The sequence below is a fragment of the Trachypithecus francoisi genome, unplaced genomic scaffold (assembly GCF_009764315.1).
Source record: "Trachypithecus francoisi isolate TF-2019V2 unplaced genomic scaffold, Tfra_2.0 Lachesis_group6, whole genome shotgun sequence".
Taxonomy (NCBI): domain Eukaryota; kingdom Metazoa; phylum Chordata; class Mammalia; order Primates; family Cercopithecidae; genus Trachypithecus; species Trachypithecus francoisi.
This window is the reverse complement of record NW_022681471.1, coordinates 43,894,457-43,912,711: the sequence shown is the minus strand read 5'-3', so window position 1 is coordinate 43,912,711 and position 18,255 is coordinate 43,894,457. Positions and strand designations below refer to the sequence as shown.

Below are 18,255 nucleotides of genomic sequence, written 5' to 3'. Positions count from 1 at the left end.
TCAAGCAGCTTCACTATCAAGAGTATCTGCAGTAGGCAAGAGTTTTTCAAGGACAGAGAGAATATTTGATGAAATTTGTAAGTTATTCCAAGGGAAAAGGATAATTCTTAACAAGATAGGTTAGAATTACTAAATTCAGATAAATTGGTTTCAGGATATTTTACTAAACAGGCAATCCTCAATTTACAATCTCTAGTTCAAAAATATTATAAAATATCAAGAGGTAAATTCAGGGCCTCAGTTCCTGGCTTCTTTTGGAACAGTTGGTCTTTGTCTTGATTCAGGCAGCTGTGATATTCAACAATTGCCTCTTAGTGTTTTCAACAAATGGGGGTTGGACGGTAGGGAGGCTGTTCTCTTGTTCTCTGCACTGGGAGGGCCCAAGTTGGGTCAAATAAAGGCAGCCTTGCAAATAGTCTTCTTTTGAACCACCAGACAAATCAAATAATGATAATTCTCTGAAAATGGGGCTTTGAAGGAGCTCTAGCCCTGTTCTTTCCTCTCCAGTTGCTAGGCTGCTGGTTTTCACCTTGATTGTGAGGAGAGGTGGTGGGAATAGAGCAAGTTAAAATGCCACAAAGCTCTGAGTTCTCACAAGATTCAGCATTTTTTTTTTTTTTCTGAGAAAACACTCCTTGAATTGTTGCAAGCTTTGGTTAAGTTATGAAAGTTAATTCTGACTGACCATTTTTGCCAGTATTCTCATTGCTTCTATGGAGAAGACGATTTTTGGAGATTTCCTAACCCCACCATTTGTGCTGATGTCACCCTATCCGCTATTTTTTAAAGGGTTTGCCTGGTGATCCTGGTTACCCTGGTGAACCCGGAAGGGATGGTGAAAAGGTAAGAATTTTAATACTTTGAAGTGACTGGTTTATTTAGCTAAAATAATCCTTTTCTTCTCTCAAGTTTGAATTATAAATGGAAAAAGTCTACATAACTAGCTTTTATACTCAAAATATTCCTTCTTTATTCATCTTTTGCTCATTTTTCTTTTATACCACACTTGCTAAATTTTCTTCCATTGCCATAAATCACAGTCCATGTTGCAGAAATACATTAAGCATTGTTTAACTTTAGCATCTCCACTGTGAAAAGTCATTGCCTTTACTTTGAGCAATTGTCGGCAAAGCTTTTTTTTCCGCAAAGAGAATTCAGCACTATTTTAGTGAGGTCCTCTTACGAAAAAGGCTTATAGCTGTGAATGTAGAACGTCGCCAGGAAACATTTCCATTCTATATGCAATTATTGTCTGTAAGTCTGTGGTTAATTCTTGGTTGTTTTTCCCCCCTACTGGGCCAATGCAGCCTGACTAAGGTCAATTATTTAGTTACCTATTTTTCAAATGACTTTGAAACATTGTATGAAGCACACAATTACCAGAGTTTTAGCAGGTCACAAAATAACCAGTACTCCAATCCCTCTTGTCTTTAATTGCTTTGTATCAAAAACTGAAAGCTTTTTTGTTTTTCAGGCAAGGAAGGAAAGGCGTTACAAACTTGTAGGCCAGAAGGCACATATTTTAATGGTGGTTTATTTCTAAATTAGGTCTAAGTTCTAGCATGGCTTAAAAGGCACAATTAGAATAAAGGGAGGTAGGAAATATTCAGATAAAATGATTTTTTGTCAGGTAATATTTGTATATAGATGGATGGCTTCTATGAACAAGACTAGAGTCAGAATAGAAGTATGAAAAAGACCATCCTTGTGTTTCGGCCAGTAGTAGAGTAACATTTGAATATTGAATATTGTGTTTTTTCCATGCTGTTGTAGCTACTAATCAAAGATAAAAGTTCTATCTGAACTTGTCTTTCATTAACTTCCAAGAGCAAGCTCACAAAAGCAATTCAGAGTTACTAGCTATTATTTATGATAGTTAAGTCCATCGCATCTGAAATATCTGTCACTAATAGAAATGACACTACATTTATGTCCTTGGCTAGTTTTATGAGGAGAAATATGGCTAAATGTAAAAAAAAAAAAATGTAATTTTTTCACTGATTCTAGTGCTACCAATTTTTTCTATTATCTTCTTTATAGAGTATTTGTAGTTGGCTAAAAATAGGAATCTTAAAAATCAAAAAACATTACAACTAGAAATACCTTAAAACTCTGGTCCAAAAATCTTTATTCTTTGTATATAAACCAGAGAAGTTAATTAACTTGGTCAATATTATATAGCTAGTAAATCTGAGACAACATCACAGGTTAGGCTTAGCTCAGAATTGTTTCATTACTTCATGTTGCTTTTCTCATTTGAGGTATTTTATGATTGATTTCTGGGTCTTTTTGAAAAGTTTCTCTTATATTCTTGAGGAAATCGATGTTTTCATGTGAATTTTACTAACCTATTTACAATTGAATTGAACAGGGCCAAAAAGGTGACATTGGCCCACCTGGACCTCCTGGACTTGTAAGTTTTTTTTTAGTATTCATTTATCAAAATTTATTAATGCATTATCATTTTTGTGCCTTAATTGCATACTCCCTATTTTTCTTCATAGAACAGAAAATTTCAAGTCATTATCAATTTCTACTGGCTTAAAAGTCTTTATATCTAAAAACTTGAGTAACGTTGACCTCAAGGTCTTGTATTGTTCTGCCTATGCATTACTTCTGCATGGTAAAGGTCTAAAATTATGGCTTTGGGTTGTTTTACCTCATGATTGCCAGATCACTTCTCAAGCAACCAGCAGGTGGTGCAAGTGTTGCTTACAAAGGTTCAATGAAAACAACAACAAAACAAAACTTGGGGAAGTTGGGGTGGGGGTGGGGTTTTGGTCCTTTCCCCTGCAGAGCTCAGGAGAAAGATAGATTTGGTCTTAATAGGTTTTCTAAATTTGTAATTGTCTGATTCACACCTCTTTCTTTCCTGAGTGTGTGCTTTCTAGGGACTTTTAATAATGAACGTAGGAAGCTGCTTTATGAAAGAATAATTGGGAGTGGGAGAGCTTCAGATTTTGTCATGTTTGTGTTCACTATGAAATTTAAGTCAACTATATTTCCAGTCTTATTAGGAATAAAATATCGTTGCTGAGGTTTAACATATTGGTTTTTCTTTGGTTGAAATTTAGTAAGACTCTTGACTTCAAACTGCATTGAAGCCGCAACAGTGCGAATGTTGGAAAACTTATGTGTCCAGACATGTTAGTAACATTAACTTAATTCTTATTATCCATAGTGAGTCTCAGTTATTAGTACCTAGGACTGTACTAAATCTAATGAGGATATACTTATAGAAGATCTTAGTTTTTTTTATTCACTTTCATTTTAAAATCAGCTTCACTCCTCTAGGAAATAATATCTTTATAAAAAGAGAAGATAGGCCAGGCACAGTGGCTCAAGCCTGTAATCCCAGCACTTTGGGAGGTCGAGACGGGCGGATCACAAGGTCAGGAGATCGAGACCATCCTGGCTAACACGGTGAAACCCTGTCTCTACTAAAAAAAAAAAATACAAAAAATTAGCCGGGTGAGGTGGCGGGTGCCTGTAGTCCCAGCTACTCGGGAGGCTGAGGCAGGAGAATGACGTAAACCCGGGAGGCGGAGCTTGCAGTGAGCTGAGATCGGCCACTGCACTCCAGCCTGGGGGACAGAGCCAGACTCCGTCTCAAAAAAAAAAAAAAAAAAAAAGAGAAGATAAAATTTTAATAAGTATCAGAAGAAATGGAAATTTTGAGAGTACAGTCCTATTTAGCAGCCCAGTTTCCTTCTGAATCACTATTCCAATCCTAAGTCCCACAACTTTTTGTCTCCTTTTGTGTGAATGTTTCTTATATCCATCCAATAGAGACAGGATGAAATATCACACTGCTATTAGGTGTTAATTTGTACATCAGACTGGCAGTCTCTTAAATCTGATGTTCATTTATCTTTATAGGTCTATAAGAAGAATTTTTAAATATTTAATTTATTTAAGATTAAGTTTTTTAGAAAATACTTGAGTTACAAGAATACAAAGTAAAAAGGAATGATTAGTTAGTTGGGTTTAATCAATAAAGAAAAGATGGGTTTTATTTTTAAATTTCTTTTGGTATATAGTAGGTATATATATTTATGGGGGAGTTTTCTTTTTTAAAGGAAGAAATAAATGTGGGTTAATAAAGGGAAAGATTGGGGAAAGGCATTACACGTTTGGAATGGAATATGTAAAGACATAGACAAGAATGTGCAAGTTGAATGAAATGATTAGAATCAGACAGACTTCACTATAATAAAAATTATTGTAAGACATAATAGGAGATTAAATAGGTGAGAGAGTTATTGGAAGTGAAAAGTGACTTACAGTTCAGGATTAAAAGTAGCAGCACTTGTAGTAAAAAGTAGTGAGCAATTTTGAATCCTTAAGCAGAATAGTTAACACACGCACACAAATGGTTTTTGAGGAAGCATATCCTAACAATAGATTGGAATTCAAGGGACAAGATCAGAGGTGCTTCTGTTACTCTAAGTGTGAGTTGATGATACAGTTGTGGTAACAGGAATCAAGGGGGCAAATTGGAGAGATGTTTTCTGTAAAGAATTGTCAGGCTTAGGAGACTGGAATTAATTGAATGTGGATTATAGGAGAAGAGACATCAAAAATACTTTTAGTTTTATATGCCTTGGGCTCAGGAACATGGTAATGTTACTTGTATTGGACATTTTCTAATCAGCTGGAGGATGGGAGCAATACGGAATGTGATTCATAAACTATGTGAAAATGATGACATTGCAATCATATGTGGCTCCCATAGTATTTTCAGGAGAACAAGGCTTTTCTTCTTTGCATTTCTTTCTTTTTTTTTTCTTTTGTAATAAAGGTAATTCCTAGACCTGGGACTGGCATAACTATAGGAGAAAAAGGAAACATTGGGTTGCCTGGCTTGCCCGGAGAAAAAGGAGAGCGAGGATTTCCTGGAATACAGGGTCCACCTGGCCTTCCTGGACCTCCAGGTAAATGAGATTGCATTATGGCCTTGTGCTTATAGCATCCTTACTAATCCATGTATACTTTTTATCAGATCAGTTCCATGGTAAGCATGGAAGTAGAAGACACAAGTCCTTTTTAATTGACAGATACTTCCCAAATCTCACTATACCTTCTCTCACCATATTACTCACTTGTACTTAAAAAAGCCCAAGTGAATAGTGTCCTTTAATCCTAAGATTCCCGTTTCTACATTTTATTTTTTATTGATATATAATTGCACATATTTATGGGATACATGTGATATTTTAATACATGGGTACAATGTATGATGATCAAATCAAGGTAACTAGAATATCCGTTACCTCAAGTATTTATCTTTTCTTTATGTTGGGAACATTCAAAATCTTCTCTTCTAGCTGTTTTGAAATATACAATAAGTTGTTGTTAACTGTTGTGAATCTACTGTGCTACGAAACACTGAAACTTATTGCTTCTATCTAACTGTATGTTTGTACCCATTAACCAACCTTTCTTCATTCCCCCTGACCCTTCCCAGCCCCTGGTAACCATCATTCTCTCTACCTCCATGAGATCAACTTTTTTCTTAACCTCCTACATAAGAATGAGAACATGCATTTGTATTTGCCTTTCTGTGCCTGGCTTATTTCACTTAACATAATGTCCTTCAGGTTCATCCATGTTACTGAAAATGACAGAACTTCGTTCTTTTATGGCCGAATAATATTCCATTATGTATTTATACCACGTTTCCTTTATCTGTTCATCCACTGATGAACATTCAGGTTGATTTCATATCTTGGCTATTGTGAATAGTGCTGCAGTAAACATGGGAGTGCAGATATCTCTTTGAATTACTAATTTATTTTCTTTTGGATGTATACCCAGACGTGAGATTGCTGGAACATATGGTAGTTCTATTTTTAGTGTTTTGAAGAACCTCCATACTTTTTTCCATAATTGTTGCATTAATTTACATTCCCACCAACAGTGTATGAGTTCTCTCTTCTCTGCATCCTTGCAGCATCTGTTATTTTTTGTCTTTTTGATGATAGCCATATTAACTGGGGTACATTTTATTATTACTATATTACACCAAACAATTCTGAGATTTAATAGGCAAATCATCACACTTTTCATGCTAATAGGGAAGGATATTCTCCCCAAGTAATGCCTAGTTTTGCAAGATTTCCTGTATAAAAATGGCAAGCAGCATTATCCACCTAAAATTTCAGAAACACCTAACTGGAAATCCCCATGGTGATTTTGTATAAAATAAAATCTTAGAGCTCAATACTGAGTTTTATATTATTGCCTTTGAAAACACACAGTATAGTGGAACATTTCTAATTTGGCCACAAATTGAGTACTGCCCTTATCTAGAATGTTTATTTGGATGTTCTCTGAAATAGGCTAATAATAGTGATGTATGTAAAATTTCCAGATGCATGTGGTACAGTGCCTGGCACACATACATATTCAATAAATTGTTATTCCTTTTCCTTCAAAAATATGTGGCTAATGAAATACAAAATGATGAGATGAGTGATAGTGATCTTTCCCAAGAGAAAGAAAATAAAAATAGGTTCCATTATACTCTAAATGTGAACTTCAGATTCCTAAATGTGAACTTCAGATTCCTAATCTCAAGATAGTGAACTAAATACATACTGTATCTGGAAAATTGAAATAAAGAATTATCTCAGGATGCAGTAAAAGAGATAAGGAGTTGGGAAGTATGAATGAAAAGTTAAGAGGTATAAAGGATAAACCTAGAAGCTCCAAAATTATCTCATGAGGGAGGTCAAGGAGGAGAGAATGGGACAAGAGGCAGCATTTGAAAAAAATAATGGCTGAGAACTTCCATCTATTAAAAAACACATACATCACTATGGAAAAGCTCAGCACTAAGCAAGAGTAAAATAATAGTAATGCAAAGGCCCATAACTAGACACATTGTAGGGATATTTCAGAATTCAGGGATAAAAAGAAGCACTTAAAAACTATTTGAGCACAAAAAGCCGATCACCTACAAAGCAGTGAGTCAGAGGATGATAATGGAGCACATTTTCAAAGTGATAAGGACAAATTACTATGAATTAGGGATTCTGTATTATACTAAACTATCATCCTAATGTGAAGATGAGATACATAGGAAGTTTAACACCTTCAGACTGTCTCTGAAATAGTTACTGAAGGTTTTACTCCAAAAAGAAAAAAGGAATTCTCGATAAAATGAGAATAGCGGTAGCATGCAAGAACCAACGCTTAGAAAATATATTAGTAAAGCATATTAAGTCTAAATCAGTACTGGTCATTTTTTAAAAAGATGTTTTAAGTAACAACTTGGAGCTATAATTGTAAGCATTATTAACCTGTGATGTGTAGATGCAGAGAGAATAAAGAGAAGTGTTTTGTCTTGTTAGGGAAAGATAATATAAATCTTGTTAACTGTATAAATTTTTAGAAATATATAGGTTTAAGTACATAGGTTAAAATATTAATAGTAGCCACTAGAGAAGAATAGAAATAAAATGTATAACTTACACACCAATTGAAGAAAGAAAATGACTAAAAATCTCTTATATGATATAAGTTAGGATTGGGGCAAAATAAAGACAAATCTGGGCAAATAGAAAATAAAATATAAGATGACAAGAAGAAGTTAAATATAAGTCAGTAACTCCAACAAATTTGAAAGAACTAAACACTGATTAAAAGACACTGACCAAAATTGAAATTAAAAATACCTATATATAGTGTGTAGTAGACATATCTAAAGCAAAGTGACAGATATAATCTGAAAATAATGCAATATATATTGGGCAAATGCTATACATAAAACTGGTTTAGCAATTCTAATATAGTATGAAATATAATTAAATGCAAAACTTGAAACTATAAAAATTCTGGAAGAAAATGCAGGAAAAACTCTTCTGGACATTGACCTAGGCAAAGATTATGACTAAGACTTCAAAAGTAAATGCAACCAAAACAAAAATATATAATTGGGACTTAATTAAACTAAAGAGCTTCTACACAGCAAAAGAAACAATCAATGGAGTAAATAGCCTACAGAATTGGTGAAAATATTTGTAAACTGTGCATCTGGCAAAGGGCTAGTATCCAGAATCTATTAATATAAGGAACTTAAACAAATCAATAAGAGAAAAAAATAACCCCATTAAAAACTGGGCAAAAGACATGAACAGAACACTTCTTAAAATAAGACATACATGTGGCCAACAAACATGAAAAAATGCTTAACATCGCTAATCAGCAAATAAATGCAAAGCCAAACCACAATGAGATACTAACTCAAACGTTAGAATGGCTATTATTAAAAAGTCATAAAATAACAAATTGGGCAAGAATGTGGAGGTCATAGTTATATATTGTTGGTGGGAATTTAAATTAGTTCAACTACTGTGGAAAGCAGTTTGGAGATTTGCCAAAGAACTACAAGTAGAACTAGCATTCCACCCAGCAGTCGCACTACTGTGTATCTCCCCAAAGGAAATCATTCTACAAAAAGACACGTGCACTCATATGTTCATTGCAGCAGTATTCATCATAGCAAAGTCATGGAATCATCCTAAGTGTTCATCAGAAGTGGATTGGATAAAGAAAATGTGGTACATATGCACTATGGAAGAATATGCAGCCATACAAACAATGAAATCATGTCCTTTGCAGCAACATGAATGCAGATCAAGGCCACTACCCTAAGTGAAATAACTCAGAAATAGAAAACCAAATACCATCTGTCCTCACTTAGAAGTGGGAGATAAACAATAGGTATGCATGGACATAAAGATGGAAACAATAGACATAGGAGGCTCCAAAAGTTGGGGAGATTGAAAAGCTACTTATTGGGTACATAGTCACTATTTGGGTGATGAGTTCACTGGAAGCCTAAATGCCACCATCATGCAATATGCCCCTGTATTACTAACAAAGCTGCGTATGTACTTCCTGAATCTAAAATAAAAAAGAGACATTTCATATGGATAAATAGATAAATCATATCACAATGATTTAAAATTTATGAATCTTTATGTATCTAACAATATAGCTTTGAATGTATAAAGTGAAAATTGATAGCGTATGGGAAATAAACTGGCAAATCCCCAACATATCAAGTAGGTGAAAAATAAGGGTATAAATGATTTGAGCAACACAATTGAGCTGTATATATGGGGGAAAGAGAAATACTTTGTGTGCAGCAGAGAATATGCATTCTTTTTAAACATACATGGAATATTTAAATAAATTCATTCTATTAGAACATAAAGAAATATTTAAAAATTACATGCATGTCATTCTCTGTGATCACAGTGAAATAAAAAAAGAAATTTACAACAAAATCACCAAAATTGTTTACAATTATATATTAAGAAAAAATATAAATATTTCTAGACATAAAAAAGAAACAAAAGGAAATGACAGACTACTGAATGCTAAACAACAATGAAAGCACCTCATATCAAAACTCATTAATGTAACTAAATCAGTACCCTTATCACAAAATCAGAAAGACTAAAACGGAATGACTTAAGTTTTTGAAAAAAGAAACAAGCACAAACAGAAGGAAAAGCTTGATAAAGATAAAAATAAAAATTAATAAATAGAAAACAAACTAAAAATGTAATTGAATAGGGAAAATAAAAGATATTTTGAATGAGAAGAGTTTGAAATTAACAAGTTTGCAAATACAATCAAGATAAAAATGAAAAAGGGCACAAATATAATCAGTAAAGAAAAAGGTCATCATAATAAAAATCAAATTTTAAATTACAAGAAAACTATAAATGTGTTAAAATATTTTAAATTTGGATAAAATATAAATTTATCATGAAACAGGAAACAATTAAAAATGTTTTGAGAAGTAGGAAACCTCAGTAGCTCAATTACCATAGAATATTTTAAAATGTTAGAGATCTCCATGAAAATGCATTGGTTGTATGGGTGGTTTTATCATTTTACAAACGAATTCTACCAAGTTATCAAAAAGCAGATAATTCCCAAATTTTAAACTATTTTCAGGACATTAAAAAAAATAAAGTTGGTGACAAAACCAGTACCAGCCACTGCAAAAACATGCCAAATTGTAAAGACCATTGATGCTAGGAAGAAACTGCAGCAACTAACGAGCAAAATAACCAGCTAACATCATAATGACAGGATCAAATTCACACATAACAATATTAACCTTAAATGTAAATGTAAATGGGCTAAATGCTCCAATTAAAAGACATAGACTGGCAAATTGGATAGAGTCAGACCCATCAGTGTGCTGTATTCAGGAGACCCATCTCACGTGCAGAGACACATAGGCTCAAAATAAAGAGATGGAAGAAGATCTACCAAGCAAATGGAAAACAAAAAAGTCAGGGGTGGCAATCCTAGTCTCTGATAAAACAGACTTTAAACCAACTAAGATCAAAAGAGACAAAGAAGGCCAATACATAATGGTAAAGAGATCAATTCAACAAGAAGAGTTAACTATCCTAAATATATATGCACCCAACACAGGAGCACCCAGATTCATAAAGCAAGTCCTTAGACACCTACAAAGAGACTTAGACTCCCACACAATAATAGTGGGAGACTTTAACACCCCACTGTCAACATTAGACAGATCAAGGAGACAGAAAGTTAAAAAGGATATCCAGGAATTGAACTCAGCTCTGCACCAAGTGGACCTAATAGACATCTACAGAACTCTCCACCCCAAATCAACAATATACATTCTTCTCAGCACCACGTCACACTTATTCCAAAATTGGCTACATAGTTGGAAGTAAAGCACTCCTCAGCAAATGTACAAGAACGGAAATTATAACAAACTGTCTCTCAGATCACAATGCAATCAAACTATAACTCAGGATTAAGAAACTCACTCAAAACTGCTCAAATACATGGAAACCGAACAATCTGCTCCTGAATGACTACTGGGTACATAACGAAATGAAGGCAGAAATAAAGATGTTCTTTGAAACCAATGAGAACAAAGATACAACATATCAGAATCTCTGGGACACATTTAAAGGAGCGTGTAGAGGGAAACTGATAGCACTAAATGCCCACAAGAGAAAGCAGGAAAGACCTAAAATTGACACCCTAACATCACAATGAAAAGAACTAGAGAAGCAAGAGCAAATGCATTCAAAAGCTGGCAGAAGGCAAGAAATAACTAAGATCGGAGCAGAACTGTGATAGAGACACAAAAAACCCTCCAAAAAAATCAATGAATCCAGGAGAGGTTTTTTGAAAAGATCAACAAAATTGATAGACCGCTAGCAAGACTAATAAGGAAGAAAAGAGAGAAGAATCAAATAGACGCGATAAAAAATGATAAAGGGGATATCACCACCGATCCCACAGAAATACAAACTACCATCAGAGAGTACTATAAACACCTCTATGCAAATAAACTAGAAAATCTAGAAGAAATGGATAAATTCCTGGACACATTAACCCTCCCAAGACTAAACCAGGAAGAAGTTGAATCCCTGAATAAACCCATAACAAGCTCTGAAATTGAGAAAATAATTAATAGCCTACCAACCAAAAAAAGTCCAGGACCAGACGGATTCACAGCTGAATTCTACCAGAGTTACATGGAGGAGCTATTCCAATCAATAGAAAAAGAGAGAATGCTCCCTAACTCATTTTATGAAGCCAGCATCATCCTGATCCCAAAGCCTGGCAGAGACACAACAAAAAAAGAGAATTTTAGACCAATATCCCTGATGAACATCGATGCAAAAATCCTCAATAAAATACTGGCAAACTAAATCCAGTAGCACATCAAAAAGCTTATCCACCATGATCAAGTGGGCTTCATCCCTGGGATGCAAGGCTGGTTCAACATATGCAAATCAATAAACATAATCCAACATATAAACAGAACCATAGACAAAAACCACATGATTATCTGAATAGATGCAGAAAAGGCCTTTGACAAAATTCAACAGCCCTTCTTGCTAAAAACTCTCAATAAACTAGGTATTGATGGAACATATATCAAGATAATAAGAGCTATTTATGACAAACCCACAGCCAATATCATACTGAATGTACAAAAACTGGAAGCATTCCCTTTGAAAACTGGCTCAAGACAGGGATGCCCTCTCTCACCACTCCTATTCAACATGGTGTTGGAAGTTCTGGCCAGGGCAATCAGGCAGGAGGAAGAAATAAAGGGTATTCAATTAGGAAAAGAGGAAGTCAAATTGTCCCTGTTTGCAGATGACATGACTGTATATTTAGAAAACCCCATCGTCTCAGCCCAAAATCTCCTTAAGCTGATAAGCAATTTCAGCAAAGTCTCAGGATACAAAATCAATGTGTAAAAATCACAAGCATTCTTATACACTATCAACAGACAAACAGAGAGCCAAATCATGAGTGAACTCCCATTCACTATTGCTTCAAAGAGAGTAAAATACCTGGGAATCCAACTTACAAGGGATGTGAAGAGCTCTTCAAGGATAACTGCAAACCATGCTCAACAAAATAAAAGAGGACACAAACAAATGGAAGAACATTCTATGCTCATGCATGGGAAGAATCAATATCGTGAAAATGGCCATACTGCCCAAGGTAATTTATAGATTCAATCCCATGCCCATCAAGCTACCAATGACTTTCTTCACAGAATTGGAAAAAACTGCTTTAAAGTTCATGTGGAACCAAAAAAGGGCCCGCATTGCTAAGACAATCCTAAGCCAAAAGAACAAAGCTGGAGGCATCACACTACCTGACTTGAAACTATACTGCAAGGCTACAGTAACCAAAACAGCATGGTACTGGTACCAAAACAGAGATGTAGACCAATGGAACAGAAAAGAGGCCTGAGAAATAACACCACACATCTATAAGCATCTGATCTTTGACAAACCTGGCAAAAACAAGAAATGGGGAAAGGATTCCCTATTTAATAAATAGTGCTGTGAAAACTGGCTAGCCATTTGTAGAAAGCTGAAACTGGATTGCTTCCTTACACCTTATACAAAAATTAATTCAAGATGGATTAGAGACTTAAATGTTAGACCTAAAACCATAAAAACCCTAGAAGAAAACCTAGGCAATACCATTCATGACATAGGCATGGGCAAGGACTTCATGTCTAAAACACCAAAAGCAATGGCAACAAAAGCCAAAATAGACAAATGGGATCTAATTAAACTAAAGAACTTCTGCACAGCAAAAGAAACTACCGTCAGATTGAACAGGCAGCCTACAGAATGGGAGAAATTTTTTGCAATCTACCCATCTGACAAAGGGCTAATATCCAGAATCTACAAAGAACTCAAACAAACTTACATGAAAAAAAGAACCCCATCAAAAATGGGCAAAGGATATGAACAGACACTTCTTAAAAGAAGACATTTATGCACCCAACAGACACATGAGAAAATGCTCATCATCACTGGCCATTGGAGAAATGCAAATCAAAACCACAATGAGATGCCATCTCACACCCGTTAGAATGGTGATCATTAAAAAGTCAGGAAACAACAGGTGCTGGAGAGGATGTGGAGAAATAGGAACACTTTTACACTGTTGGTGGGACTGTAAACTAGTTCCACCATTGTGGAAAACAGGAAGGGGATCGTCACACACCGGGGCCTGTCGTGGGGTGGGAGGAGGTGGGAGGGTGGAGGGATAGAATTAGGAGATATACCTAATGTAAATGACGAGTTAATGGGTACAGCACACCAACTTGGCACATGGATATATATGTAACAAACATGCACGTTGTGCACATGTATCCTAGAACTTAAAGTAAAAAAACAAAAACAAACAGAAGAAAAACACCAAAAAAAAGCAAAAGGTATGCTGTAAAATAACAACAAAAAAAGTCAGTTTATTAGCATTGATACTAAACAACTAAGGAGATAACACTAGCAATAACCCAGTCTAATTTATGAACGTAGAAGCAATAATCCTAAATATCCAGAAGCATATTAAATTATGTGATATTATGACCAAGTAGATTTTACTCCAAGATTGCAAGGATGGATTGAGGTTACTGTGATTGAGTACATTGACAGAGTAAAAGAAAACAGGCCAATAGATGTGGAAAAATCAGTCAATACAATTCAGTACCCATTCATTTTTAAAAGAAAGCTAAACCTCTTAAACTAGAATTAAAAGAGAGTTACCTTAACTTGATGAATCTATCTGCAGGACTGTATGGGAAATGTCATGCTTTGTGGTGAAACATCAGGAACATTTTTATTCAAGTCAGAAATAAGATCAAGATACTTAGAGTTACCAATGCTGTTTGTCCTTAAAGTGGAGATCCTAGCCCATGCACTAAATCTGGAAGAAAAAATGGTTGTAAGAATGGGGAAAAAGCCCAAATTTCAGTTATTCAGAGACCATCTGATTATCTACCAGAAAGCTTTAAAAAATCCATTGACAAATTCCCAGATCTTAAAGAGAATATGTGTGCAAGATGGCCAGATCTGCGTAGCGTACTTAATTTGCCTTCCTCTTCACCAGCAAACATGTAAGAGAAAAAAATACACTTCACAATTGTAATAGTATTAAAATGCACAGTAGTTATAAAACAAACCCATGAATAACCCCAACAATACATGTGTAAGACTTCTTTGCAGAATTTTGTAAATTATTATTAAATAATATAAAATTACTAAATAAATGGAGAAATAAACTTAATTATTACTCGATGTGAAAAACCAATATTATAAACAGTTGATTCTACCAAAAAATAATCTTTAAATTCAAATTAATCCCATTCAGAATCCCAACAGTTTTTGAAAACGAAACTGACAAGTTGATTCTAAAATTTATTTAGAAAAGTAAATTTGTAAGTGTAGTGAAGATGGTTTTAAAAAAGAACAAAGATGAGCATATTTTCCTTAGCAGTTTTGAAAACATTATTAAGTTATAGTAACTAAAATGTGTGTTAATGGTGCATGAATCACCAGTGTAACAAAAGACTGTCCAGAAACAGAGCCATGTTTATATGGGAACATTGAAATGCCTTTTTATGTTGTTATGACTTTCTGGTATTTTTAAGATTATCAGATCATAGTGTCAAAGGATGGGGTTACTAGTAATTTCCAAAACTAATAAAGCTACTTTAAATTATTGTTTCCTACCCTCAAACTGTTACTTACATTCTTTGAAATTTTTCAACCTTTTTTTCAGAGTTTTGAATCTCCTAGAAAAAAAAAATATAACCAGAATTATATGTTAAAGGAAGATCTTATTATTATCTAACGTCTCAATGATAACTAAAGTAACATCTCTAAGATGAGATCATTTTGATCACTTTTTTGAATCTTAGGGGCTGCAGTTGTGGGTCCTCCTGGCCCTCCTGGATTTCCTGGAGAAAGGGGTCAGAAAGGTGATGAAGGACCACCTGGAATTTCCATTCCTGGACCTCCTGGACTTGATGGACAGCCTGGGGCTCCTGGGCTTCCAGGGCCTCCTGGCCCTCCTGGACCTCACATCCCTCCTAGTAAGCTGTATTTTTCTCCTATTAAGTTCTATTTTTGCTTTTGTTTATAAGTAACTCTAGCTAAAGGTTGGCCTCATTTGTTGCATTTCTGATATCTAAGAAATTCTACTACTGCTTCTACTTTTTGGGTTTTAGTAGTTCTTGGATGTTTACATTTGCTCTTCAAATAGTATTTATCAACAATGTTGTATTTTCCTTTTGCTTATAGGTACTTGTATTTCTTCAGAGAAGTAACTGAAAAGCTTGTCAGGCTTTCTTTTGTTTAATCTTCTTGATATTTCACAACAATTAGCTTGCTATCCTTTCTTTATCTTACTCAGGTGATGAGATATGTGAAGCAGGCCCTCCAGGCCCCCCAGGATCTCCAGGTGATAAGGACTCCAAGGAGAACAAGGAATTAAAGGTTTGATCTCCAGACATATTTATTCCTTCATTTTCTTCATTCTTTCAAATAATCAGCAAAATCCCCTGTATCATCCATCACACCTTAGGCACTGACTCCCATGGTCATACCCCAAGACCATCTCATTACCAATAGTGTTATACTTACATGATCTTGGTTTCATGCATCCCATTTTTTGCATCGCTCTCTTCTTTCTAGCTTACTACCTCTAGTAACCTGACTCCAGCAATACTCCAACCCCACTGAGACCTAGCAACTTTGACTAATGCTTAACTCTTTGATGTCCTTTCTTCCCTCTTAACCTAGCTTAAATTCCATTATCAATCACTGCAATCAATTCCATTCATAAATCCATGATTCCTTTGCCCTTCTCTCACTTCATTGTACTCACTTGGAACAAAAGCATTATCCAAATTTTCACATTTTCTGAGCCTACACTTTTTCTTCTCTTCTCAAATTTTAGCAGTTCCTCCCCTATTCTGACCTTGCTTCCTACTTTACTGACCAATTAAAGCAGTAACAAGAGAACTTTCACAGATTGCCACCACCACATTTACTTACCTACTTGTACCTGTGCTCATATAGTCTCCCTTCTTGTATATTACTGTTACTGTTCCTATCTAAAGCCAGTTCTTCTATTTATACAATAGATTCCATTTCCTCTTGTTTCCCCAAGGATTTTTTTCCAGCAACTTTTGCCTCTCCCACATCACCAATTTTTTCCCTCTCTATTCAGTCATTCCCAGGAGCATACAAATATGCTTTTTTCACCTGTCTAAAAAAATAGGGTAATCCTACATTCCCTGCCAGCTGCTTCTCTATTTTTCTATTCCCATTTGCAACAAAACTCCTAAGAATTTTCTACTCATTACCTCTAGATACTCTCCTCTTGTTTTCTCTTAGACATACCCCAATCAGGATTTTATTCCCTCTTCCCCCAACTCCCCACTGCCTACCACTCCACAAATGCTGGTCAGTTGCCAGCAGTCTATATCCTGGTAATCCAAATGTCAGGTCTGTCCTTTTTTTGCTTGCTTTTTGCCTTCTTTAAACATTTGCATCCCTTGGCTTTCAGTACATTACATTTCTTGTTCTTTTTCATTCCTCTGTGGTGTACATACGTGTGTGTGCGTGTATGTGTATCCATCTAATTACCATCTAAACCAAAATATAGAACATTTTCGGGACCCTGGAAGACTCTTGTGCTCCCTACTCAGTATCCCCCAAAGGTAATCACTATTTTATCCTCTGGCATATATTAATTTGCCTAATCTTGAACTTTGTATACATGGAATTATACTGTATGAGCTCTTTTGTGTCTGGTTTCTTTAGCTGAATATAATATATGTGAGATATATCTATGTTTTTGTTTGTTGCAGTATTTTTCCACCATTCTTTGGTTTTCCACTGCACATTACCTCAGTATTCTAGTGTTGATGGACATTTGGTCTGGAGCTATTGTGAATAAAGCTGTCATAAATATTCTTGTACATGTATTTTTTGTAGGATATACACACTAATTTTTATTGGAGATATATCTGGAAATTGAATTGCTGGGTTACAGGGTAGGTGTAGGTTTTGTTTCATAGATATTACCAAACCATGTTCCAAAGTGATTTTTGTTAGCATTTGCTTAGTGACTTGATTATGAACTACTTTCTTTTGGTTTTTATATTCTCTTTTGTAAAGTGCCTGTGTTTATCTTTAATTTTATTATTGGATATATGTATTAAAACTATCTTCTCTTTTGTTAACTTTTGTTTAACAAAAGTTGCTAATTAAATGAAATCAAATTAATCAATGTCCTATTTTATCGTTAGTACTTTTTATGCACCGTTTTAGAAATCTTTACTTACCTCAAAGGCCTTATGATATTCTTCTGTGTTTTCTTCTAGACACTTTATTGTTTACCTTTCACATTTTGATCTTTCTTCAATTATTTTTTGTGTATAGTTTGGAGTAGGGATCAAAGTTCATTTTTCCCATATGGATGTCCAGTTGAGTCGGTACTGTAGCACAAAAGATCATCAATTACCCCGATGAATTGCATTAGCACTTTTTTGGAGATCATATGACCATATGTGTGTAGGTCTGTTTCTGACTGCTGTATTCTCTTCTGTTGTTTCATTAGTCTCTCCTTGCACCAATACGATACTATCTTAATTACTGTGGCTTTATTGTAAGTCTTGGATATTCTAGGTTCTTTGCATTTTTGTATGTATTTTAGAATTATCTATCCAACTTTTAAGTTTAAAATGCTCCAAGATTGAGTCCTTGTTCTTCTTTTCTATCTAAACTCATTTATTCAGTCTTGTGATTGTTAATACCACCTAATTGCCCATGACTTCCAAATTTATGCCTCCTATCCAGATATAACTCTTTTCCTCTAGATTTGTGTATCCATTTGCCTAGTCAACATTTT

The 18,255-nt window shown here is 34.8% G+C and overlaps 1 protein-coding gene across 1 annotated transcript in view; it reads left to right on the top strand.

Moving 5' to 3' along the window:
• Window positions 1–18,255, top strand: part of COL4A5 (collagen type IV alpha 5 chain) — a 273,437-nt gene that overhangs the window by 140,608 nt on the left and 114,574 nt on the right. The window contains 6 exon segments of the mRNA XM_033201238.1: window positions 790–843; window positions 2,372–2,413; window positions 4,802–4,934; window positions 15,257–15,430; window positions 15,751–15,801; window positions 15,804–15,833. Coding sequence (XP_033057129.1) covers window positions 790–843; window positions 2,372–2,413; window positions 4,802–4,934; window positions 15,257–15,430; window positions 15,751–15,801; window positions 15,804–15,833 — 484 coding nt within the window.